This window comes from Mesoplodon mirus (assembly GCF_964341445.2).
Source record: "Mesoplodon mirus genome assembly, chromosome: 15".
In the NCBI taxonomy this organism is placed as follows: domain Eukaryota; kingdom Metazoa; phylum Chordata; class Mammalia; order Artiodactyla; family Ziphiidae; genus Mesoplodon; species Mesoplodon mirus.
Window position 1 is genome coordinate 35,372,182 of NC_138991.1, and position 25,184 is coordinate 35,397,365.

The window sequence follows — 25,184 nt, forward strand, 5'->3', positions numbered from 1 at the left end:
CCAAAGAGCGGGCATCACAACCACCCGTGTGACTGTGCCCGGCCCCACCCCCAGCGCGCCTGAGCCGGGGGTGGGTGGAGCCCGGGCTCGTACCCTCTGAGTTCACCAGGGGCGTGTGATGCTCACCTCCAGCTGGGCATCACTGTCCTCACCCAACCGGGGAAAGGGCTGGGCTCTGAGGGTGAGGGAGAGTCTCTGGCCTAGAGACTTCTAGTTTCAAAGTGCCTCCTATTTGCAGACACTGTGCTGAGACTTCACTCAACCCACATAACTCCATCCAGTAGAGATGTTATTATCCAGGAAAAATGAGGCTCTGGCATCATGAAACTTACCTGACTTCAAGTCGGCATAAGCAGGAATCCAAATGTGGGCTGTTAGGCTTCACAGCCAGTGCTCTCAGATATGCATGTGTTCTGCTGCCCTGGGCCGAGCGCCTGCCACGCCGGGACCACGTGCCCAGGCCGCGGCTGCCACGCCAGCCGAGGCCCTCCGGGGGGCTCCTGCCCTGCCCACCCTCAGGCTGCAGACCAAGGCTCTGACGCAGGCCGCAGCTGTGGGCAGGCTCCAGAGGCCTGGTGCCACGTCACACCCCCCCGCAAAACTGTTTGACTTTTGATCATGGGAAATTTCAGACATAAAAGCAGAGAGAATGGTATCGTGAACCCAGTACCTCCATCACAGACTTTCAACAAGAGTCCACCCCAAGCAGTTCTAAAGCTGCGTGCACTCTGTCAGAAGGCATCCCTCCCGAAGGCCACCTCCTGTGCGCGGGCCCTGGCCGTACCACTCCCTGGTGTGCTTCTCCTGGGCCAGTAGGAAAAGACCTCAGCCTCCATAAACAGATCTCTGGGGGCTTCCTAGGCCTCCACTCCCTCCTGCACAGGCCCTGGGCGCCATCTTGTGTCACAGAACAGTTACTGTCTCACTGGGGCCCAGGCCCCTCCTCACATCCCAAAGTCCCTGAGCAGCTGCAGGCCCCCTGTCAACTCTCACTGGTAGGGATGCTCATAACCAGTCCCAGCAGGAGGCCGAGGCATCTGACCCCTCAGACACAACAGCGGGTGACCCAGGGCACAGCACTTCCTGTGATTTCCATAGACGATCGGTCACCCGCCCAATGCGAGGGGGCTGGCTGGACAGACCAGGCTCATTTCTTTGAAGCCTCTTGACTCTTCACCACATTCATTTTAGGGGGAGAAGATCTGCTTCTCAGTTATGTCTGAGTTCTAACCATAAAATGGCATGTTAAGGAACTCCCTAGCCTAAGTTTCTGCATCTGTAAAATGGACGTAATACTTTTTCCAGTTGTAAGGATTAGAATGTACCTAGTATAACAACCAGCACATATAAGCGCTCACTAAATGAGAGTTATTAAAATAATTTGTATCCCTTTAAAATAGATGAAAATAAGCTTTGCCCCCAGTCTAGCCTAGGTTAAAAATTCTGCACCAGGCAATCCAGACTGTAGGATTCCCATGTATGCTGTGCTTCCTCCTCTTCCGTAAAGCTTTTGCTGCTTCACCCTTTAGCGCAAATCTTTTATTGTTCTCCTTTCTTTCATTCTCGTACATCTCTTTCTCTACCCTAGTCCGCCCTCTGCTTTCTGTTCCCTTCATGAGATAGCCCTGAACCTACATGTTCACACAGTTCCAAGCACGTGGAGACAGACAGACAGACACACACACACACACACACACACACACACACACACACTCGCAGCCTCAGCTAGCTCGGGGGCTGGGCTCCCCTCCCTGGAGGCTACAGATGGACCCTGATAGTCTTCTGTGACATTTGAGACCCACGTGTCAGTGCTGCTGAAGTGTGTCTCCCTGGCTTCCCTCAGCTCCCACGGACACAGCCCCGGGCCCCGCTCCCATGCCGTGGCCGGGCAGGGCGGAGGCGGGGAGGGGGGCTGGCCACCATCTGGCTGGGCAGGGCAGGCAGTGCTTCCCAGAACAGACTTAGGTCAACCTCAGTTCTGTCACTTACTAGCTGTGTGACCTCAGGTGAATCACTGAACCTCTCTAGGCTTCAGTTTTTCCGCCTGTAAGTAGGAATGATACCGATCTCTCTCCCGTAAGGTAACTGTGAGGACTAGATGACAAATGTCCGCTGCTGAACAGATACTGCTCTTACTACTCCATGCCCTTTGAATTAAATAACACTGTTTCTCAACTTTCCTCAGTTTTAAGAAGTTTTAAGGAATTTTCGGACCGTATTCCAAATTAGTTCACTAGAATGACCTCTGTGGATGATTCGTTTGCTCAAGAAGTCCAAATGGTTTTTAAGTTGAAGCGTAGTTGGTGATTAGTGACACGTAACAGAAACGAGCAGACGAAGCGCGTGCAGCACTGGTCGAGCAAATAGCTCCTAGGAATCACCCCCCATTTCCCTCGCAGCCCACTCAGCACATCCCCAGGTGACAGTCGCACCTGAGTCCCTGAGCCTTGTCTCAGGCCCGCTGCCCACCGCTCTTAACCCTTATTCCACAGTAAAAAGACACGTGAACAGCACACATCCTCCCCTCGCGCCAGCTGCTCTGCCTTCCGGGCCACGCGTTTCCTGACCTCTGAGCCCTGCTCTGGCCGCTCCTCCACTCCTGGGTTAGGAGGCTCCTCCAAGCTCGGTCCAGCAGGTTTTCTCGAAGCCCCTTCTCACCTCCGTCCGCCACCCTCCTGCTCACTGTCTACGTTTTCTCAAGACTGTGGCCCCTGGATCAGCGCCTTCCTCCACGCCCATGTCCTGCCTCACCCAGGGGAATTTTAAGACCCATTTGACCTGTCCAGCACCCAGGCCTCAAGTTCTTTGACCTCCTCAACCCTTGATTCCCCAAATTGCATCCTCGCCCACAACTACCCTACCTCTCGAAGCCTGAGTTCAGGTCCCCTGTCACTGACCACATTCCACTGTTCGTCCACCTTTCCACGTTTCTCCGTTCATCCCACCTGACCCCAGATGGCCTCCAGAGTCTGGATATCCCCTCCCAGGCTTTCCCCCAGCAGTTTGCCCTCTGCTGCCCTCTCTCCTTCCCCAGAACACCACCCCCCACCCCGATCCCCGCTTTGGTACTCTGTGGCCATGATACTCTATCGCACACCTTTTCATTCCTCATCCCCCTGCAAGTTCCAGCCTTGGGTTAGCGCCCTGCCCATCTTCTTCACCCAACCTCCTTGGCGTCTGGGACCTACACGGGTCGGTGCCGCCTCAGATTTGTATCTCCGGTTTCAGTAGGGTCCTCTGTGCTTCTCTCCACCCCCGCCATCACCCCCTCCATCCCCACCACCATTTCTCACCGACCTCTCTCAAGACTCCATTTCCATCTCTTCAGATCACCCCTCCTCCTGCCTTCCTACATCATAAAGAAAACCAAGGCCGTCAACTCTCCCCACCTCAGTCCCTATAAATGTGTCTGTATGTCCACCCACTCCACCCTTCCCCTCCCCTGCTACTCCTGTATTCAGGACACACCTCATGCACCTCCGGTGGCTGTCTCCTCCCTCACCTGTAGCCCCAGTTCTCTCTGTCTTCTCCCCCATCAGCTTGGAAACATCAGCTCTCTCTCATCTTTAAAGGGCCACCCTCGACCTGGGACTTCCCTTCTAGAAGCCGTGCTGTCTCTCACTTTTCTTTTACAGTTAGGCTTCCTAGAATAGTAACTCCTGCCCACTACCTCCACTTTCTCACCTCCTGTTCACTATTAAATCCACTGCAGTCTGGCTTCTGCTCCCACAGCTCCACTGTATCTGCTCACCAAGGCCTCCAGTTACCTCCTAATGTCTAAGCACCCGGGACATCCTGGGTGCTTGTTGGACCTTCCTTTCTGCAGCACTGACACAGGGACCCTCACTCCTCACTCATCCCTTCCTCACATCACTGTCTCCTGGTTTGCCTCCCGTCTATGTATCCTTCACGGCGGCTGCTTCCTGGGGTATCCTCTGCATGTGGGTGTTTTCCAGGTTTCCATTCTCGGCCTTGCTCTTTTTCATCAAGGTCTCTGACTGAACTACAAGTTCTGTTCTAGTGGTTCCAAGTTCCTCTCTCTAGCCCGGACGATTCTCTGAGCTTAACACCTGTCTTTCCAACTGCCTACAGAACATCTCGACATGGGTGACCCAGAGGCCCCTCAAACTCCACGTTTCCAAGACGAACCATCATCTTCTCCCTTTAATCTGCTCCTTCTGTGATACCCAGCCCAATGACACCAGCACCCACCTCACCTCCCACGCCTGAGACCAGGGGGCCGTCCTCAGCGCCGCTCACTCTGGTCCCTCGCTGAGTCAGCCACCACGGCCTGTCAGTTCCACCCCTCAGAGCTCCACCATCCGTCTGCTTTTCTCCAGCCCCATCACCACTGCCTTAGTGCACATCTTTATTCTTCTTGCCTCCCGACTGAGCTTCTTCCTTCCAGTCCTTCCCACTCCACCCTCCGAGCTGTCGCCAAGGCAGCCATTCAGAAACAGAGAGCCGATCACATCATTCCCTTCATTAAAATCTTTTCGTCTCTTCCCACTGCTTTCTAGGTAATGTCCAAACTTGTGGCCTACCCTGGCCGCCCATCTCTCCACCTTTAGGTCCGACAACTCCACCACACCCCACCCGCCATGTGCACGCGCGTGCACACATACACAACACACACACACACAACACACTTCGACCGTGCTGTTTCGTGCCTCTGTGTCTTTGCACACACTATTCCCGCTTTCTGGAGCAGCCTCCTGCCATCTTTACTTCGCTGCCTAGTTTTTCTGGTTAATCCCTTTGTCCTTCAAGATTCAGTTTAATCATCATGTCTCCCAGGAAGCCTCCCCGGCCCCCTCCCCAGGCTGAGCTGAGTACTCTCCCTCAGCGCCCGCCTCCGCGGCACCCCACGCTTGCCTCCCTTATCACACCTTACTGGGGTCACCTATCTGTATACTTCTCTGTGTCCCCACTAAACCGTGGGTCGTGCAGGGACAGACGGGGACCTCACGTCACGACAGAGCAGGTCCTCGATGAGTGTGTGTTGGGTTTCAGAATGGTTCTAGTCCAGGTGTCTTGAGATGCTCTCAGAGGAGCAGGCAGCTGCCACAGTCCACACGACGATGTCTGGGAGCGGAGGGCGGAGGGCGTACCGCGGAGCGTCGGGGGCGGGGCCGGGGCGGGTCTCCCCGCTGGGCCTGCCCCTCAGTCTGACTCCCCTCTCTCCCTCCCTCAGCCTACATGAAGCGGCGGCACAGCTCGGTTAGCGACAGCCAGCCCTGCGAGCCCCCCTCCGCTGGCATCGACTACAGCCAGGGCGCCAGCCCCCAGCCCCAGCACCAGCTGAAGAAACCCCGAGTGGTGCTGGCTCCCGAAGAGAAGGAAGCTCTGAAACGAGCATATCAGCAAAAGCCATACCCGTCACCAAAAACCATCGAAGAACTCGCCACCCAGCTCAACTTGAAAACCAGCACTGTCATCAACTGGTTCCACAATTACAGGTACGGTCCTGCTCTCGCCCAGTAAGTCAGCTACAGCTTAGAGAACGCGCGTTCAGCCCTCGGGAAGAGGCCGACGGGTACTGCAGACACTGGCTGTTCACCGTGCACAGGGACGATGTGATGGGGATTGAGAACTTGATGTTTGGTCAGTTAACTGGCTTCTTATTCGTACTGGCGTTTTAAACCCCAAAGACGTAGGGTCATATAGTTAGAGACCAGAAAAAAAATCTCTCAGGGCTACCATTTAAAAAGGGAGAGTGTAGTCATTCATGGTTCCACAGTAGTGACTGTGTATTTGGTGATTTTTTTAATGCTTTCTCAGGGTCTTTTACAGTATTGTTTTCCAAATTAGTTTGATTCGTTTTGTAATTAAATCAATTAGGTAGTGTAAGACCCTTTCTTCTGGGAAAGTCATGAGTTAATGAAGATTTATTGAGCATCTACTAGGTCTGCAGACACTGAGCTATGTGTTTTAACCAGCACTGTATCACTGGATCCTCACAACTGTGTAAGAGATACAGTTTTTTCCACATTTTATAGATGAAAACATAAAGCGCAGAGGGGTTAAGTAACTTACCTGAGGAGGGAAGGGCCCGGTGCTCTCCTCTAGAACAAAGGACTGGGGTAAAATGTTTGGATTAGATCATGGAGATCCACTGACAGATAATGAATTGTCGATCACCGCTATAACCAAGACTCCCTACTGCTAGAAACCAAGAATTCTCAGTGGCCTGCTGGAAATTCCTGCCTGTTTAATGCCTTGTACGTGGCCATCTTGATCGCTAGTTCCCATCAAAACATCATTTTCCCTAGGGCTCAGCAGAACTGGGGTAGGTGCGCCTGGTTATACCATGGCGACAAGTACACATGTACAGCCAGTGCAGGTGGAGCCCTCATGGCTCCTAACCTGAAACAGGTTGCAGGCAACATAAGATCACAGACAGTCAGGGGCTAGAGGGGGTTGTGCCTCAGAGTGGGGCCTGCCTCATTGGACAGGCTCTGCTGGAGCTTCTGACAGGGCACAGTTGTTCCCAGGTTCTGAACAAATTGGAAAAATGTTAACTATTAGATGGGAGCCAAAATAATACCTTTATTGCCGATGAGCTGCGTTAGCCGATGTAGCTTAGTGTGAGAGCCAAACAGACTTGCTCCCTGACCCTGAAAACCAGGCCAGTTTATCCATCATGGCACCACTGGCCCCGGCAGGCCTCCCCATGCGTAGGCTGGCTCCCAAGAAGACAAGGTACATGAGCTGAGCACGGCCAGCTTATTCATCCTACATTTACCAATCAGATAAAAACAGAGGCAGAGTGAGGTCAGCGGTGACAATAAATGGAGAGCTCCCTCTGCACGGAAGGAAACCTCCAAAGTAGTAAACTAAAGTGCAGTGAAGGCTAGTGAATGGAAACGTGGGCAGAAGTTCACTGCAGCCTCTCCTTGCCAGGTGTCACACAATCCTCCTTTCACTTTCTAGACACAAAGGTGCATTTGAATGTGTACTTTTGAGTCTTCTGCAAGTTATGTCCATTTTAATGCAAGAATCATAACCCTGGACAGGGGTGCCGGAAGCTGTAGATTGCTGAGCATCTGGGCAAAGGTGCTACCAGTCGCACGAAACATCTCCAAAGCCATTTCCCCTGGCCCTGCTGGGGCCACCTTTTTTTTTTCCAGATCCCCCTACAGGCCTCAGTTGAGTGGCAGTCACTGCCTCCTGGCCAGGGCATGCGCTCTCCATGTTTCCCAGCTGGCCTCCTGACCACCATAGTAATGCCATCACATGATGGTCAGCTGGTCATTGTGGAGATGCCTCACTTGAGCATTTAAGCAAATTCAGCTATAAAGAGAGAAGGGGGAGATGGGAAGAATAGCAGTAGAACCTCAAAAGCTAGTCATGAGCTCAGGTCCAGACCTAGAGTAGATGGATGAGCAATAAATGCTTTCTGTCAAACATACTCCACAACAAAGCAGGCTGGTAAGTCAAGTGGGATAACCAAGGGCAGAGGTGAGTTTCACCTGCAGAGATCGGGATGAATATCCTGGAAGAGGTATGATATGGCAGAGTCTTGAAAGAAGAACTGAACTAGAGAAGAATTTTATAAGCCACAAAATAGGCTGGATGAGAAGCGACACCAGGTCATTCAGAACTGGCAGAAAGCCCAAAGAATTGAAGTCCCTTTGCCTAAGGTCACCCAAAGGAGAAGTGCAGAGCAGAGATTCCAACTGAGCGAGCACTCTCTCCGTGGCTTTAGCTCTTTCCCTTAAATGCTTAGTCCAGACCAGCTTACCTGGTACGTCCCTCAGAGCTTCACACAAGGACGAGCACACAGTAGCACTCAGCACACATGCACTGAACGTGTTTTAATTCCTACACAAGAGGGCAGTTTCTTAGGTTCTTTCCACAGTAGTTAAACATAAGTTGATTTATTTTTTACTGCGCCACTGGAACCCTTAGTAATGTTTGGGGTCGATTTTTGCCCCCATCAAAAAAATAAAATAAAACTTTACTTCCTCTTATCCTTTCACCCTAAGGAAATTAGAAGTACTCTAGGGTGACCATTTACCCAGGAATTTCAGAACAACATAGCACAGGACACCTGGTCTCCTGGAGAAGAACAGGTCCATTAGAAGAAGTTCTTCCAAGCCCTAAAAGCCATGGCATCCTGTCAGCCTTGCATGACTTGTCTGAAAAGCAGATTTGCTTCTGGGACCTGATCTTTCTAGACCAGAAGATAATCTTTCTCAGGGACATGGAGACAAATCTAGGCTAAGAAGGATGACGTCTCGTATCTGCTGAGCATATAACATGTGCCAGGCACTGAGCCAAGAGCTTTGTAGATGTTATCTCATCACTTCCTCTGATCAGCAGTTGAATTCAGTGCTTGCTGCCAGCCCCGTTTTACAGAGAAAGGTTATTACACACGTTAGCCGAGCCAGTGAGGGTGGCAGCCTGGATCCCAGGCCCTGGGCATGAAGTTGTCCCTTTCCTCCCTCAGCCCTTCTGTCTCAGCCTCAGTACTTACAACAGGGACTTTGTCATTGAAAAGGCAGCTAGATGGTAAGAACAGAAGAATAGTTCCTTTTTTTTTTTGTCTACTTTGTGTCCTATAGTATACATTAATATTTAATTGTAACATCTCTGCAAGGAAGACACTATTCTCCATATCTTTCTGCTGAGGAAACTGAAGCTCATAAAGGTTAAGGAACTTGCCCAAGTTGCCTGGCTAGTGAGTGACAAGCCAGATTTCAAACCCAGGTTTGCCTGGTTCCAAAAAGCCTGTTCTCCAAGCCGGGCCAGGCTGCCCCTGAGACTCAGAGTTAGTCCAGGGTGGGCCTGTGGCCTGGATGGGACCAAACCCTCAGCTGCCCACCTAGCCTCCCACCTCCGTAACCAGGGTGGAATGGGATTGGGTGTTCATCCCAACGGGTATTTCTGGCTGCCAAAGGGCTTAAAAGCCAGTAAAGAGCAGGTTCGCCCTCCCAGCAAAGTGCCCAGGAAGCTGTTTATGGGAGCTGCCATTTCACGGGCTCCCAGCGTAGCCCAAGGGAAGGAGGAAAGTCTTCCGTTATCCCTGGGAACTTCTGGGGGCCTTCAGGATCTCACCTGGGTAGCTCTGGCTCAGGAATCATCTTCAGGACAAGGGTCAGAGCTCACCCTATGTGTGGAGCAAAAAACTATGTAGCAGATAACCATGACCAGGGTTCTGATATACAGGACTCAACTACAGCCGGATTCTCCCTGGCCCCAGCCTCCCTACGTGCAGCACAGGACCTGGCATACTGTGGGTTCTCAAAAAATGTGACCTTTATTGAGTTATATGCACTGTAGCAAATATCTTCGTGTATGCCTAACCCCAGGGCTTTCTGCAGTCCCAGTTTCTGCAGGACACTGGGCTTGGTGCTCATTTCCCTGAAGATGCTTCTCCACTAACAGCTGGCTCATGATCAGAGGCTCTTTCAGCTCTTCGGAAGAAACACCTAGGGAGCCTTCTGACTGAGCCTAGTACTGTGAGCATGATGGGAAGAGAAATTCCAACACAAAACAAAACAGACTTAACAACAGCCCTTTCATGACATCACGAAGGGCTCCAAAACAGGGAAGGCCAGGGCCCTTCTGTAGCTGTTTCCTTCAGACCCCACAAAACAGTGAAGCACACTTTCCACCGCAGGCTGAACTCAGCTTGATTAAAACATGCTTGATGCGTTGGAGCACGTTATTTGGTCTCCTTCCTGCTTGATCAGAAATGACCCTTTCCTGGTTTTCTTTTAGAGGAGGGAGTTAGTTGAAATACCTAATTTGTCAGAATCCCGCCTCAGCCTTGACCAGAGGCCCTGCCTGGCCCGTGGCTCAGAGCGGGACACTGAAGATTTTCACTTTGGGCACCGTCTAGTAATTGGTTCTCTCTCACGAAGTCCAGATGAGGAAGCAGTGGTTATCATTCATGCTCTCCTTCCACGTATGAATTCAGTCGGCCTTTATCACCGTACACCAAGCACCATGCTAGGCCTGGGGTGTGCTAAGAATGGGACCTCGCCATTCACAGCCTGGTTGGAGGTGGACTGGCATGGAGGTGGAGGAACCGTGCCATTAAATAAGTAACGCTGGCGCTCCATCCTTGTGAAGAGGGGACTGGCATGCCAGCCAAGGGACAGGTTACACAGAGGCACCGAGTTTAGGAAACCGCGGGGTCTTTGCTGGCTCCTGGCTGGGAAGGGTGGGGCGGCTTTAAAGCAGGGCCCAGGAGCGGGCCCTGCTCCGCTCTGGGGCCCGCAGGGGCCTCAACGGCTGTCCCGCGGGTGGGAGTGTGAGATGCAGTGCGGTGGACGGAGAGAGGGCGTCGGGGCGGAGATGGCAGGAGGCTCAGGCCGCAAGGGAAGGGGCGCAGAGCGCCCGTGCGCGGCGGCCCTCTCATGGCGCCCCCCTGCTTGTGTCTCGTAGGTCTCGGATCCGCAGAGAACTGTTTATTGAAGAGATTCAGGCCGGGAGCCAGGGCCAGGCCGGGGCCAGCGACTCGCCGTCGGCCCGGAGCAGCCGGGCAGCGCCCAGCTCGGAGGGCGACAGCTGCGACGGCGTGGAGGCCGCCGAGGGCCCGGGCGCCGCGGATGCCGAAGAGTCGGGCGGCCCCGCGGCCGCCGCCAAGTCTCAGGGAGGGCCGGCCGAGGCGGCCATGGCCCCGGAGGAGCGGGAGGAGGCGCCGCGGCCGGCGGAGAAGGCAGAGCCGCCGCCCTCGGGGACCCCGGCCCCGGACGCCGCCACCGACGAGAGCCGGCCCCGGGCGCCACCGCCGCCGCCGCCGCCGCCCGAGGGCCCCGCGGACGGCCCGGGGCCCGTGCCAAACCCCGCCGCCGCCGCGCCCGCGGCCGGGGAGGACGCCGCTACCTCAGCCGCCCCGCCAGGGGAGGGCCCGTGCAGGGCCCGGGACGGCGCCGACAGGAGTTCCGCTTTGCCAAGCACCAGCGCGCCCGCGGCCGCCCGCAGGCCCAGCTCGCTGCAGAGCCTCTTCGGCCTCCCGGAGGCGGCGGGCGCCAGGGACTCGCGAGACAACCCCTTGAGGAAGAAGAAGGCCGCAAACTTGAACAGCATAATCCACCGCCTGGAGAAGGCCGCCAGCCGGGAGGAGCCCATCGAATGGGAATTCTGAGAGGGCGCCGCCCGCCCGTCCCGCCGAGCCGGGCCGAGTCTGGCCGAGCCGGGCCGCGCCTGACCGGGCAGGGCCGAGTCGGGCCGAGCTGGGCCTAGTCGAGCCGAGCTGGGCCGAGTCGAGCCGAGTCTGGCCGAGCCGGGCCGAACCAGGCCGGGCAGGAGGTGGGGGGCGCCGACTCCGCGGCCTGGACCTTGTTGCGCACTTACCGCCCTGCGGGCCACAGGGCAAAATCGCCATAGGCCAAGGTGCATATAGAAAACAAAGGAGCATTAAGCCCAATCTATGTCGTGTTTTCAAGGAAGAAAACGGAAATGTGTAGTCGAGCTTTTTTGTACCCTGAAGTGTTTTTTTTATTGCCCTAAGTGATTTCCACAGGTTCTGGAATAACTCTTACAGCTTTGCCTTGCGCCCTCCTCTTTCGTGTGGGCTTTAAAAAAAAAAAAAAAAATCAAACCCACATATTAAAAGGGGGCTTTTTATCTGCCATCTAATGGCTTCAGAGCGATAATACACTATTGTCTTCTTAAACCAGGAAAAAAAGGGGGGGGGATTTTTCAGAAAAATTTAAAAAGAAAGTTTTTGTAGCTGTTCAGTTGCCACTAAGAGATTGCACAGTCAAACCGACTCTAAACACACTAGTTTGGATTCCTAAATATTTTCAAGCAAAGAATCTTCTCCTTTGAAACTTTGAATTAAAGTAAAACACATTTACTTCACATATTTTTTAACAAAAAGAAAAGTCACATCAGGAAACTTATCTGATTTTGTGGTAGCTGACGTAGTGTTTTCTTGTACGTGAATAGAATCCTGACATGTAGTGCACATTGATCCATAGCTTTAACTGACTCTGGGCTTTTGCTGACCAGGGTTTGTTTAATACACTCCATTCTAGGCCAAATCAGGACAAAAAGAAAAGATCCGAATCTAGGTATTTTATAATCTGCTTTTTAACCTCTAACCGCAGAGCACGCTGATCAGACCTCATATCTCGGAGGTGTAGGAGACAAGTTAGAACTGTAGCATGTACCCGTTCATTTTGTTTAATTTATGGTGTCTTACGTCTGTGTTAGTGCGTCTTGCACACATACGAGCGTTGAAAGAAAGGAGGAAAGAGTAGGCCGCGAAGGTCGCCGCAGGCAGATCTGGGGCCACACAGGGCCCCTCGTAGGCAGCAGTCTTTCCACGACACAGAAGGCACCGCACCTCACACAACTCTCCCGGGCACCTGATGGACTGAGCCCCACCAGGGGACGCCGCTCCCTGGGCCTGGGCAGGGCTCGCGCGCGCACGCTCTCTCTCTCTCTCTCTCTCTCTCTCTCTCTCTCTCTCTCTCTCTCTCTTTCTCTCTCTTTCTCTCTCTCTCTCTCCCTCCCTTTCTTCCCACCACAAGCACTGATGACTGTTGACGTCGTGGGAAGCCTCCTTCCTTCCCTGCAGAAGAGAGAACGTGGTAGTCTGGGCTCGGCTCCCACCCCTATAGAGATGGCCCAAACTCACACCAAAACGCTGATGCTCTTCACTTCCAGACCAGACCATTGGCCCTCCATTCATTTTGCCTCTTGGAACGTTCTTTTATGCACAGTTTAGGGCAGTCTAAGTACAAATCAAAAGTCTAACTTGTCTCTGATTCCTCCTGTCGTCTATGTGTATATGCGTGAGAACAGAGGTGGATGAGAGTGTGTGTGTGTGCGTGTGTGCAATTTTATACGTCTGTGTATTTTCTTAAGTACCTGTGCACACATAGAGTGCATTACTGCCACCTTTTTTCAATAAGCTGTTTTATCAGTTATGGCTTCTACAAGTTTGCTAATTTAGACTCCTTTATTGCCATATCTTTAAACTAACAATAGATGATTTCGGTATATATATATATTTTTTTTTGCTTATTTATAGGTGCTGTATTTTATTATCTGATTGTTAGGAAGGGATGAGAGGGGCAAATATTCTTTAGAGGGATAGACTGCCGGCAGTATTGGGTATAATTTACAAGATGTAGTTGTCATACTGTATATTACTGATTGAAACCTTTTTGACCGTATTGTGTATCATTGAAACCTTTGTCTTAGGTCAACATCTTTGGATGACATTTTAATGGTGCATTCATTATTTCTTAAGTTTAATTAATATTACCTTTTTTTGATTTGGGGGGGTGGGAGGGAGTTCTAATTTTAAAGGTATGCTCCCGCTATTACACCTCAGTGTGCTTGTATTAATTAACTTGTAGGACTTTGACTGTAAGATGTGAAACCACATTTCTTGCATGATGTTTTAGAAATTATGTATTTCATTTACAGTCTTTTAACCTGCAACTGCAGCACTTAGTTCAAGTTTTCACAAGTTTAAGAGTCACTACACTAAAGACAATGCCTTTTCATGAATAAGAAGTTTGCAGAAGGCTCTAGGAGGCTGGGAGGCAGGCCGTTTGTCTTTTGATGGTTGCATATCATCTCTGAACTTGAAATCTGGTTCGGTGAGCAGAGAATTCAACATGGAGGAGCTTAAGGGGAAAACGGATTCACATCTGGCTGAATCCAGGTGCGGTGAGAAGAGCGAGTTTGCATTCGTGACCCTCAGGACAGCAAGCAGCAGAGCCCCTGACAGCACTGTGGTGCCCTCTCCACGAAAACTTCGAGGAGGGATTTTGTCGTCACGTGTGCTCAATCTCCAAATACCTGATTTTCATTAGAACGAAAAGCAGGGCGTTAACAGGGAATACTAGGGTAGTATTTTCGTTTTAAAGGCATGACTGTTATTTACTAAGGTGTGAAATCTGAGGAAATTGAAAAAGTATAAATCTGTCCATCCTAGTGGCCAAATAGTAACGTCTAAAACAGCCACTTTGGCTCTTCCAGGCAATTTAGTCATTTTTGTTGTTGTTTTGGTTTTTTTTTTAAACTAGGTTATTGTTGATTTCCATTCTATCTTTTTTGCCAGGCTTACATCTGGGTGCTCGATACAATCAGTTGGTTAAATTTTGCTTGCAGTTCCATGTTTGTATTTTTTCCTCTATTTATTTTATTTTATTTTTTTGTTTGCGATCCCAACCCTATGATCTCTTGTGTTAAGCTGTCACTATAATACTTTAAAGAGCTGCCACTAAATAATAGAAACCGGGGCAGGGGAGGGGGTGTCCCCCTCCTCTTTGCGCCCCTTATTTTGAGTCCAAGGGTTGATCTTTCATCTTGAGAAGCAATATTCAAGTGCCTTGAACAGCATCCTCTCCGTGGGCTTTACCTTCAGCTGGCTGGCGTTCCAAGCAGTAGCTCCCGCAGGCAGCCGACCTCTTCCTCTTTACGCTCCATCAGTTTAAAAAGCTGATTTGTACCTCTCCCCTGGGGAAAACGGTTTCGTATAAAACACTAACACTTAATTACAAGCTCCATTATACCATTTTAAATGGCTTCTTTTTGTTAATTGAAGGCAGTGTTCATAAGTTAAGGTTTTTGCCATTACTTAGCTGGCTAAGTGGAGGCTCCGCGTACAGTCAGTGTTCACGTCCAGCCTCTTGACCCGTTCCTGCCCACGTTCTCCTGTGGTGTCTGAGGTGGAAGGGGTGTGGGTTCTGTCCCAGCCCTGTGCCCGCTCGCTCCCGCCACCTGGCTCCCAGATGGCCTCTTCCCTTGAACTTATGGATCAGGCAGGGTTGTCTCTGATCTCTGTCTACCAGACCGCCCTTCTTTAGAAAGGATTACCACAGCCATCTAGCTCTAACTCGGTTTTCCTCAGAGCCTACCTTCCCAAAGAACATCATGACACAAGGTGGCTTACGGTCAGCAGACTGGAGAGAAGTCTCCAGGAAATGCCAGGATCTTGACTTATATGACTACTCTCAAGCCACGGCCACTACGTCTGGGAAAGTGACCCAGGCAAAAAGATGAGAGTTCATGGCCTCCCTGGGACGGTTTCCCTGAACTTCCAAAGCACAAATGCCTCCCTGCTCATCTCCCTCCTGTGGGCATCTTTGTTTCCCCCCCATTTAAAAGCCAGATATGCTGGTGGGTGGTCCAGACCCAGAGTACAACAGAGCTTTGGGTTAAGTGTGCGTCTGTTCTCCCTCTGGCTGTGAGAGACCCTCCCCAGCCAGCCCCAGGCCCAGCCGCCAGCTCCAGGAGGAAGGAAACACCCGAATGCCTCCATGCCTGGGGCCACATCAGCCCACAGCCCTGAGCAGACCAAGCAGAGGGCAGGCTGTACGCAAGTTCTGGCATCAGCTAACTATCCTCAGATCACCCAGCAGTCGTGCCCTAAGAGGTCGGGACAAGAGTCACCGGACAGCTCTGTCCGCAGGCAGGTGCCTTTCCGGCTAAAGTTGGCCTGGATTTCTTTGTTCTCCCTGAATTCATGTCCTTACATGTAGGGGTGATCAATGAACTCTACTGACTTTCTATGCAATGTTTTTCATTCCTCTGATTGTAGGAAAACAAACCTCCCTGAAAATAGCAGAGGAGCCAGGGGGAGCATAACGCCTGTCCTTCAGGGCTGAGCACAAAGTGAAACAGCGATGGTGATTTACTAGGTCTTGAACTTGGGGACAGTAGCCTTTGCCTTAAATGCACTGTGGCAGGCACCTCTCGACGGGCCTGTGAAAACAAGAGTCTGTCCTTAGCCGTCCCAAGCTGCTCCTCTCTGAGGCCAGTAAGCCAGCTGCATGGAGGGGGTGGAGCAGGGTGAGGTCCTGGCGAGCGTGGTGGGCTGATGGTCGTGCCCCTTCAGCCTGGAGGTGTGGCTCCCTCCCTGGATGTCCTTTGTTGTCACACTCATTTGTCCCCTTCTACCTCACTAACCATGCTCCCACTCGATCTTACCCCTCACCCCTCAGAAACGTGAGGCAAGTGGGATCCGGGAAGAGAAAACCTAGAAGCGTGGCGTCCGTGAGTGTATCTTGGCCTGGTGGGCAGGCGGCTTCCCTCTTGTGAGCACAACACGGACAGACAGCTGTTCTCTGTGAGGCACGGGGACTGTCCTCTTGGCTTCCACCTGTTCCTGAAGCTCTCACAGCTGTTTCCTTTGCAGGCAGGGGCCGTCTCGGGCCTCAGAGGGCCTTGCCTTTGGCCTGCCTCTGCACTCTGTCCATTCCCGCTCAGCTGTTAAGATCCGTCACAGCCATTTCCCTTGCCCTGGGCTGCCCCTCCATGGCCACGTGAGGTCACTTCCCCAGGATTCCCACTTGGCCTCGGGGAGCTCTGCTGTCTCTGGCGCTGGGCAGTTATCGTTTCAGCCCCTCTGTGAGACCTCCTTGGGAATCTTATGAAGGGCAGGAGAGAATACGGCCTTCTCCAGCCCTCATGCCCAGTCTTCAGTCACGTGACCCTTTCTTCCCCAAAGAATAGGCCAGTTTCCGCCCCCGTGCTGAAGAAAACCAGCTCCCAGGGCTGCTGGTTAGGTGAGGTGGCCAGAGTGTTCTGATGGAAGGAACTTGGAAGCGCTTACCGGGAGGAGCTTACATTTAGAGCCCCCCCCCCCCACCGCCGCTGCTGCTGCGGTCTCGTTTGGGCCTTGATGGCGTGACCCCCGAGGCAGAGCTCCTGCCCTAAGTGTCAAGGTGGTGGCCTGGGACTCCAACATGCCGTACGTCTGTTTCCCCAGTGCACTGAATGTCGGTCCGGCCAGCAGCACACCTGCTTGCTAAGAGGATGGTCCAGTTTGGCATTGTTAATTCCCATTCCCATCCCTCGCTGCCTTTTGGTAGACGAAAACTACCGGGAAAAGAAGGGAAAGCAAGTTGCCAGTTAAAGTTCCAAAAAAGATCAAGGCTTTGAGACCCTTAGAGATGTGCAGAAAACTGAGGCCAGAGCACTTGGGGCTGATCGAGGTGGCAGAGGAAGGGGCGTGGGCAGTGCCGAGCTGAGCATAAAATGAGCCCTATCCTGGAGTCTGCCCTGCCCTAGCAGCCTGGGAGCCTCATCCCTGGTCAGGGAAGAAGAAGGACATGCAGTTCACCACCACCACCACCACCGTCTGTCCCATCGCAGGAACTGCCCCCACCAGCCCAGGCCTTCTGTCACCACCTTCCCTCCAAAGAGATTGTGTCCACGTTGTCAGTGGCATCCTCCCCATTTTCATTTTTGGATGAAGTGACATTTAGCTTTAACAAGACATTTCCAAAGCGCCTAGTCTCCTCCAAAATGCTAATTTTAAAAGTTGGGCATTGTAGGTGAAGGACCTTAAAAAAAAAAAAGGCTAGTGAGAGAAAGACATTAGGCTAGGCATAAATGTGCACTTCCCATCCCCGCTATTCAACATTTAAAATAGCTTTGAGTTGCTCTTCATGGATCATTTTAGCTTATCCAGTAGTGTAGAGTCTGTGTTACTGTAATTTCTGTAGTGTTTAGGCTTTCATCTCTACCACAAAATATGCTATTATGCTATGTATCAAGCTTTCTGTGATCAGAAAGGAAAGGTGCCTTATATCTCAATGTCATGGCTACATCCCTATGGAAAATAATCAGAAGCACAGTGTGTACGGAAGCATTGGGACTTCCGTTGGTGAAACCAGACACCAGTCAGCAAGATGCATTGAAGTGGCACGGGGCTGCTTTTGTTTTCTGGTTCCCTTCTCCTTTTTTCATTTTCCTTTTTTTGTTCTTTTCTCTCTCTCTCTTTTTTTTTTTTTTTTTTTGCCTAGTTTGCTTTAAACAGAAAGCACTTAAATAGATGACTATGTGTAAAAGCTCTGTGCAATAGAAATCATTTTTCTTCATTTTTAAGAGGTAACGTATTGCACACCAAATGAACTCAAAGTAAGCTTTAGACCAGGACGATTCAGGTTGTGGAGGAGGACAAGTTTGTCCACTGTAGTTCCGTGTGTTCATGAACTGAAGGGAAAACAGGCCTCCCCAGCATCCCCCCACCCCCATCTCAGCTTAGCTCTTGCTGACCGCCAAGCTAGGCGTGTAGGGCCCACGGGCACCCACCAGAACTTCTGGCTGGGTGGCAGGGCGGGTGGAGGGGGTCTGTGACTCAGCAGCTGAGAACCTTCCCCAGTGTGAGACCACAGTTATCCCTTCCAGCACTTAACCTTTTCTTGTTGAGATGGATTGACTGCTACTGACCCGCCAGCGTGCGTGAGGATAATTATAAAAGGATGTTTCCTTGAGAAAAAAAAAATTATTTCTAGCCTCTTCTATTTATTATTAGGTTAATCCTTTAAGTACTTATCAGGAGTATATTGTTATTTTGTGTCGTTGTTGCTGTCATAAATGCTTTTTGCTATCACTCCAGTGGTTACCGTCTTCTGCCTCCTGCCCTCCCCGGCCCCGAAGAACCCAAGGGTCTGGGAGATGTGGAGGGGGGTGGGGGGGAGGGGGGAGGGGGAGGGGGGCCGGCGGGGGCTTCTCCAGCAGAATCAGACGTCTGTCTCCAGGGCAGCCACCCAAACACTGGTGGTCTCCACACGTCTAACTTTTCAAAATGAGAGAGTTGATGAACAACAACAAAAAATGTACCAATGTAAGGAAACGCCGGGTTGAAGGACACTCGCATGAGGAGCTATAGAGGAGACTTAGAAAATGCAAAGCTCGGTTCCCCAAAGCCTCCTAGAGCCTCTGGTCAGACTTCTGGGTTCATGACGTTTCAGGAGCCCCGGGCAGAGCGGGTGCGGCGGCCTGGTCGAGGCTGACTTCGGGTGAGAAAGGTTTCCGGCAAGGCTCACATGGGCTGACAGGTTTCGGTTGGCTTTCGTTTCTGTTGTTGTTGTTTTCCTTGCCTGCAAAGTTGGTCAGAACCTTCTTGAGGAACAACCGTGTTTCTTAGTCGGGCTGCGGCTTAAGGACCCGCCCCAGGGGGGTGGGGTGGAGTCCCTTATCCCCTCTCACATGATCAAGTGTGGAGGAAGTTTGGACCAGGGGCAGAGCTTTCTGTGGCTAGAGGCACAGCCAACAAGACACCCAGTTGCTTGCTCATCAGGTGTTGGGGTGCAGTGGGACTGGTGGTGGAGGCCAAGGTGGGGCTCCCAGAGGGCCCACCGACCGCCGACTCACTCTCCGTGCCATGACTTTTCCCTCCTCTGACATCATTTGGGGTCCTGCTTCTGTCCTCGTCTCTTTGAAAGAAAGCCCTCTGATGAAATAACGGCCCCCATCCCTCCCCCGCCAAAGGGTTTTCATTTCCCTCCAAGTAGTCTATGCATTTCTCTCTCTCTCTCTCTCTCTCTCTCTCTCACTCACTCACTCTCAAACCGTTTTCTGCCTCCTTGGAAAAACGGGCATCTCATGTCCCACTCTCTGAGACCCCCTCAGAAAATGCTGTGCATTTGGGAGGCATGAGGATTCGTTCAAAATTCCAAAAGCATTTGCGGATAGCTTGTCATAAAATAAAAGTGGGGAAAAGCAAAAGAAAAGGCGGTGTCCCCCACGTCCCTTTCCACTGAGTAAGACCTAGCTCTTTGCAATTGTGCAATAAACTACTTGCCATGAGAGCGGGTGGCCACGCTCCTGCCCAGACTACTAACTAGCACAGCACAGGACGGCCGGCCGCACGGCGGGCCTCTTCCAGATGACTCCTAATAAGCTCAGCTCCCACCCCCACCGCACCCCGTGTCTTGTGGTGTCTTACATTTTAGCAGTATTTTATATTTTCTGTAATGCACTAAGTCTTAGATGTTTTTAGAGCTCATTTGTTCATACAATCACAGACTTTTTTTTTTAATCCTCACAATGACCCAATTGACCAAAAAAAAACAAAAAAACAAAAAAAAACACATCATTTTTGTACAAATAGCTTTGAGAAAGGTCTCTGTTGTGTTGCTGTGAGCCATCTCTAGTAACATTTTATTTCTGCTATTTGTTTTCAACACGGTAAGTCAAAAGTTGATCCGCCTGGCATGGGGGTGGGGGGAGGCACCCGTCGGCCCCCGGGCGTTGTCCCTTCTGTCTTTGGTTAGCCATACGATGTTTGTTCTCAGCACTGTACAACGGTCCCTATATGATATGGAGAAGCAATATCACTGTATGAAACTCACACCATGTATTATTATTATTCACTAGCACCGTAGGTGTGATAATTGAAGTAAATATCTTTTATACAAACACAAGAACGTGTGGGTCGTTTTTATTTAAAGGGCTCTGGCCTGAGGAGGAGCAGCAAACACTTTCATTTTGGGTCCAAAGGGCACCTCGATAATTGCCTTCCCGTGCTTCCTGGGGCGTGTGGCGTCGGGGCAGGTGTCGGCAGGAACCTGGGCCGGGCATAGGACGCGTGGGGATCTGGGGACCAGCAGGCCCTGCTGTCCTCAGGTCTCCGTCTGGGCACACGCTACGTGCTCTGTAAGGGCCTGCATCGCTGCTTACTGTTATGTCGCCCTTACCGTTCGGGTACCTTTGAAGTGTTGGCCCTCCTGGCACCCGCCTCCTTGTCTGTGAAATAGGGGCACCGTCGCGAGTCTCACAGGCCTGTGAGGACCAGGAATGGTGGGCGACTGTGTAGGGTGTGGCGCCGGCGGCCTGGCCTCAGCCTGCTCTGTGGGGTCTCTTGCTTCGTCCCTGACTCCTGTGATGTGAAGAAGGACAAGCTCAGGGCACCTGTGAATGCAGGCGAATGGGTGGGAAGACGAAGGCGGGAACCGTGTCTTGTGGGCTTCCAGAATGATCGGGCTCCTGAGAAAGGGCCTCTCCAGCCAGCGCTCAGGGCTGGAGGTGGGAGAGCCCTGCAGAGTTGGCTGCTATGTGGTCCATGTGCTCGTGACTGAGGAGGCTTCTCGTCTTGAGATTTACAGGATTGGAAAAGAATTGCCATCCTCACCAATGTAGGACTGGCGGGGGGGGGGGTATATTAGTTCGTTGTGCCTTGATGTGTAGGTTTCAGCATGTGAAGCTCCCACACATGATACAGAAGCGTGAGCTAAACGCGACTCAATTTCCCCTCCATAGGAGACCCCAGAGCAGGGAGAGTCTCCCACCAGTGCTAGGGGCTTCCAGCAGCCCCTGTCTCAACCTGTCACTCGGGTGTGGAAGTGTAGAGCTGTCCCCGAATGTCTGCCCACCCACCCTCCATGGGAGAAGTTGGCCTAAAACCAGTAAGGCTCTCCCAGTTCGGCACTGAGAAACTTAAACCTCACTGGGAATCTTTTCTGTTTCTAGTTTAGGCACACCCCCACTTTTTAAAGATCCTTTAACTAAATTAAAAGATATAATGTAAAAAAAAAAAAAAGCACTTAGCACAAACTCTTTTTACCCAGAAGATCTCCCCAAGTGCTTTTGCCGTGAGATTTAATTAAGCAGAACTGCAGTTGCACATGGTTTCGCAGGGCTGACTCTTGTTTTTGTAAACGGCCAGCTCCAGAGGCAGAAAAACGAGCAAGATTTCAGGCTCTGACTGCCGTCGGATGCTGTCCCCACGGGGGCAGAGCATTCAGCCTCCCTGTGCACGGCCTTTCTCCTTTCTCTTTGGTTAAGTGGATCTGAGCAAAATTATGTGCCTTATTTAATGCACTGGGGAATTGCAGGTTTATACAGGGTAAGGCGACACGATGATGTAATTATTAAAGTGCATGAGTCGTCCACAGCAATCCGGTCTGCTGGTGTTTAAAAGGGCTTTCAAGTGGCTGCCTTGGGGTGTGTTGCTATCTCCTCCATGGTCCTAGATGCTGGATTTGGGGGACACGCAATTTGCAGGCCCACGTGTGGGGAGCCAGGGTGAGAACCCAGAGGGCTGGGGAGAACTGTTGTGATGTTGGTGGGCACCTGGGAAAAGGCTAGCAGATTTCACCAGAGTGGCCTTGACGTGGGAGGTGGCATTTGTGATGGACAGGCAGGGAGGACACCCAAATCGAGGGGCAGCACGTGCACAGAAGAAGGGCGACAACCTGGCGGGTCAGTGGAGCAGGAAGCCGCGGCGCTGGGGTAGGGCGTGCGAGGCGGGAGGCGGACGACCGTACTGTTGGTAAGAACAAAGCCAGGTCTGGAGGGATGCTTCACTAGGTGATGCTTGTTCTCTGATGTCGAGAAGGATTCGGGTGCAGCCGAGAGAGCCTGCAACCATACTTGGAGTGAGGGGGCCCCAGCCAGGGAGGAAGTGCCCCTCACCCCCTGGAGCCCCCCAGCAAGTATGCACTCACTGATTGGGGTGCAGGGTCGCCCTGGGGCTCTGTGCTGGCAGATCTGCAGGCCCAGTGCCAGCGCACAGCCTGGAGGGATCTGGGTGAGGCCTGAGCAGTTATCAGGTGGTGGGTCCAGCAGAGGCCAGCTGGCCCTGCCAGGCTCCTGCCACCTGTGCCCAGCCACCTCTGCCCCAACCTGGGAGACCTGCAGCCCTGGGGATCCCTGTGCAACCTCCCACCTAGAAGAAATGGTGCTTCTCTGCTGGGCGGAATCCGCCAGCGAATTGCACACTGAGGGTTCACTGTGGATCACTGCTCTGGGCGCTGGGGTTATAGCCGGAGACAAACAAGGAGCTGACCTTCTAGTGTGGGGAGGAAGATGATAGACATAATAAATGAATAAGTGAATGGCCACTTAGACGGTGCTAAGTGTTATGGGAGAAAAACAAGGCAAGGCGACAGGAGGAGCAAGTGGAGAGGTTAAAGTTTTAAATAGGTGGTCAGGGTAGGCCTCACTAAGAAGGTAACGTGTGGACAGAGTCTTGACAGAGGTGAGGGAATGAACCATACAGACACCCAAGGGAAGAACATTTCAGGCAGAGGGAACAGCAAGTGCAAAGGTCCTGTGGTACAGACGTGCTTGGAAACCAGTACAGCTGGAGCACAGTGACCAAGGGGAGGGGCAGGAGGTGACGAGGTCGGAGAGGCAAAGGGGGAGGCGTGGCAGGTGGGGCCTGGTAGGGCTCTGGCTGTTGTTACTCCGAGGGATGCGGGGGGCCTATAAGATTTGAACAGAGGGTGGTCTGATCTTACTGTGTAAAAGGCTCTCTGGCTGTTGCTTTGTGACTAGATTGTAGGGGTGAGGGTGGAGGAAGGGAGACCAGTGCGGGGGGCTGTTGCCACAATCCAGATGGGAGGTTGCAACCCGGACCAGGTGGTGGCAGTGGTGAAACTGATTGGATTCTGGATCTATCTGGAAGAGAAAGCCAAAAGCAGGACATGTGACAGATGAGATGTAAGGAGTGTTGGAGAAGGGCAAAGTATGGCCCCAGGGGTTTGGTCTGAGCCACTGAAGAATGGCCTTGCTTCTGCTCCTCTCAGCCCAGAGGATGCCGCCTCTTGGGGCCATGGGACTGGGGCTCCTGTTGGGGCGAAGCAATTGCGGGGTGGGGGGGGATCAGGCTTCAATTCGGACCCGTTAAGTTTGAGATGTCACTTAGACAGCCAAGTGGAGGATAAGCCCAGGGAAAGGAGTAGACTGGAGACGTACATGCACTGGAGGGTCATCGGCTTATAAATGGCACCCGAGGTGGCCAGAGTGAATGAGAGGAGAGAGAAAGGCGTGCAGGGGTGGCGCCCTGGGTGCAGCAGCGTTCAGAGCTTGGAGGGGAGAAGGACCAGCAAAGGAACCCGAGAAGGAGCTGCCAGCAGGGCAGGAGGCCCGGGACAGTGCCCTGGAAACAGGTGCTGATGGGTCAGTAAGATGAGGGCTGAGAAATGAGGACGGAGTGAGGTGTGAGGTCATCAGTGACCTTGGCGAGGACAGTTGGTGGAGTGGGCGTCCAAGTCTGACGGGGAGGGTTTACGGAAGTGGACACTCGAGACTAGGCACCTTCTTCAGGGAGTTTGGCTGGAGGGGTCAGTGGGGTCAAGAGAATGGGAGGGTGTGCGTTTCAGATGGGAGGATAACGTGCTTGCGTGCTTGTGGGAAGAAGCAAGGGCCGCAGGACACGGAGGAGACTTGCTGAGGCCGCACAGAGCGAGGTGCTGGCATCTGCAGGCACAGGGAGGCATCTCTGGCCACCCGTGGGGACACCCGGGCACAGAGGTGGGGAGGGGCCGGGTGTGCTAGTGACACACCTCCCCTCAGATCCCTCCAGGGCTCCCGCCTGGTTCGCAGGTGGCTGATTTAATAAAGGGGTCCCCCGTGTTCGGGAAAGCCCTGGGTGTGACACCATCCGATCGCGATTGGGCTACGTTTCTGCATTTGATCGCCCTGCAGTCAGAAATCAGGCCTTTACCCGCAGTCATAGTCCTGTCTCCTTAAGTCTTGACCTTGACGTTGCTTTGCTTTCTTTCTCCCCTCTGTGAAATTGAAATACACCCCCTAGAAAGCCCTTCCCGGATTCTCCCAGAAGGACGAGGTCCCATAAAGCTTCATAAAGGGAGGGGGACTGTCTCAGACCCACCTGACATGGGCCACCTTTCAGAGGCGAGGGGTCTCTCTCCACCGCCCCAGCCCCAAGCCCCACGCTCATCCCTCGGTTGCCCCTCCCCCTCCAAGACGCAGCCTCTCTCTCCGCACAGGCTTTTCCCCGGGTTGCAGATACTCCATCCTGCAGCATCCTCCTGAAAAACCCCTCTCTTGAGGATGCCGCCCCCCCATCTGGCATCTGTCCAGAGCGGGCTTGTCCCCACCTCTACACCCCTGCTTCTCCCCACCTCCGCCACTACCTTGCCCGAACGCTCCAGCCTTTCTTGAGACCCCCGTGACCCCTCCTCACTCACTGACGTCTCCTATTCAACGTGGTGTCTTAGCGCTTCCTCCTGATCTCCCCCCGGCTGCCTGCTACCTCTTCTCCGGGTCTTTTCCGGGACGCTCCTGAAAAGGTCAGCATCCCCAGAAGTTCTGGCCATTCTCACCCAGCACGCTCTGGGCATCCATGTCTGCTGCGGGGCACTCAGTCACCCCAGGACCCGGAGGTCTCCGCAGCCTGCATCTGCAGCCTGTGGGTCCCGCTCCCCACCATACATGTCCCCTTAGCCATTCCACTGGCACTTCAGACTTGCCATAGCCCAACCACCCAGCGGCTCGCCCCTTCCCCATCTGGGTGGCTACTTCCAAGCACAGGCCTACCCTCCTGGGTTCTCCGCAAAAATGGGGGTCACGACTCTTTCCAGGGCCTTCTACTGCCTTGCCCCAGGGCTCGAATTCAAGCCCAGGTCGGCCAGACTCTAGCTCAGCACCCTCCCTTGACACCAAGTGGCCACCCAGAGACGTGATCCCAAATCTCGGTCTGCGTGTTCCCACCCCCAGCAGAGGAGACG

The 25,184-nt window shown here is 52.7% G+C and overlaps 1 protein-coding gene across 15 annotated transcripts in view; it reads left to right on the forward strand.

The window, feature by feature from the left end:
• The window catches only part of CUX1 (cut like homeobox 1), a 374,351-nt gene that overhangs the window by 336,933 nt on the left and 12,234 nt on the right, over positions 1-25,184 (forward strand). For 11 of the 15 annotated variants that reach the window (XM_082644032.1, XM_082644034.1, XM_082644031.1 and 8 more), the window contains 2 exons: positions 5,195-5,459; positions 10,396-11,197. The exons of the other annotated variants lie outside the window; for them this stretch is intronic. In XM_082644032.1, the coding sequence (XP_082500158.1) occupies positions 5,195-5,459; positions 10,396-11,098 (968 nt within the window). In that variant the 3' untranslated portion in view covers positions 11,099-11,197. Of the gene's footprint in view, positions 1-5,194; positions 5,460-10,395; positions 11,198-25,184 lie in introns of those variants that run through there. 15 annotated transcript variants of the gene reach the window in all.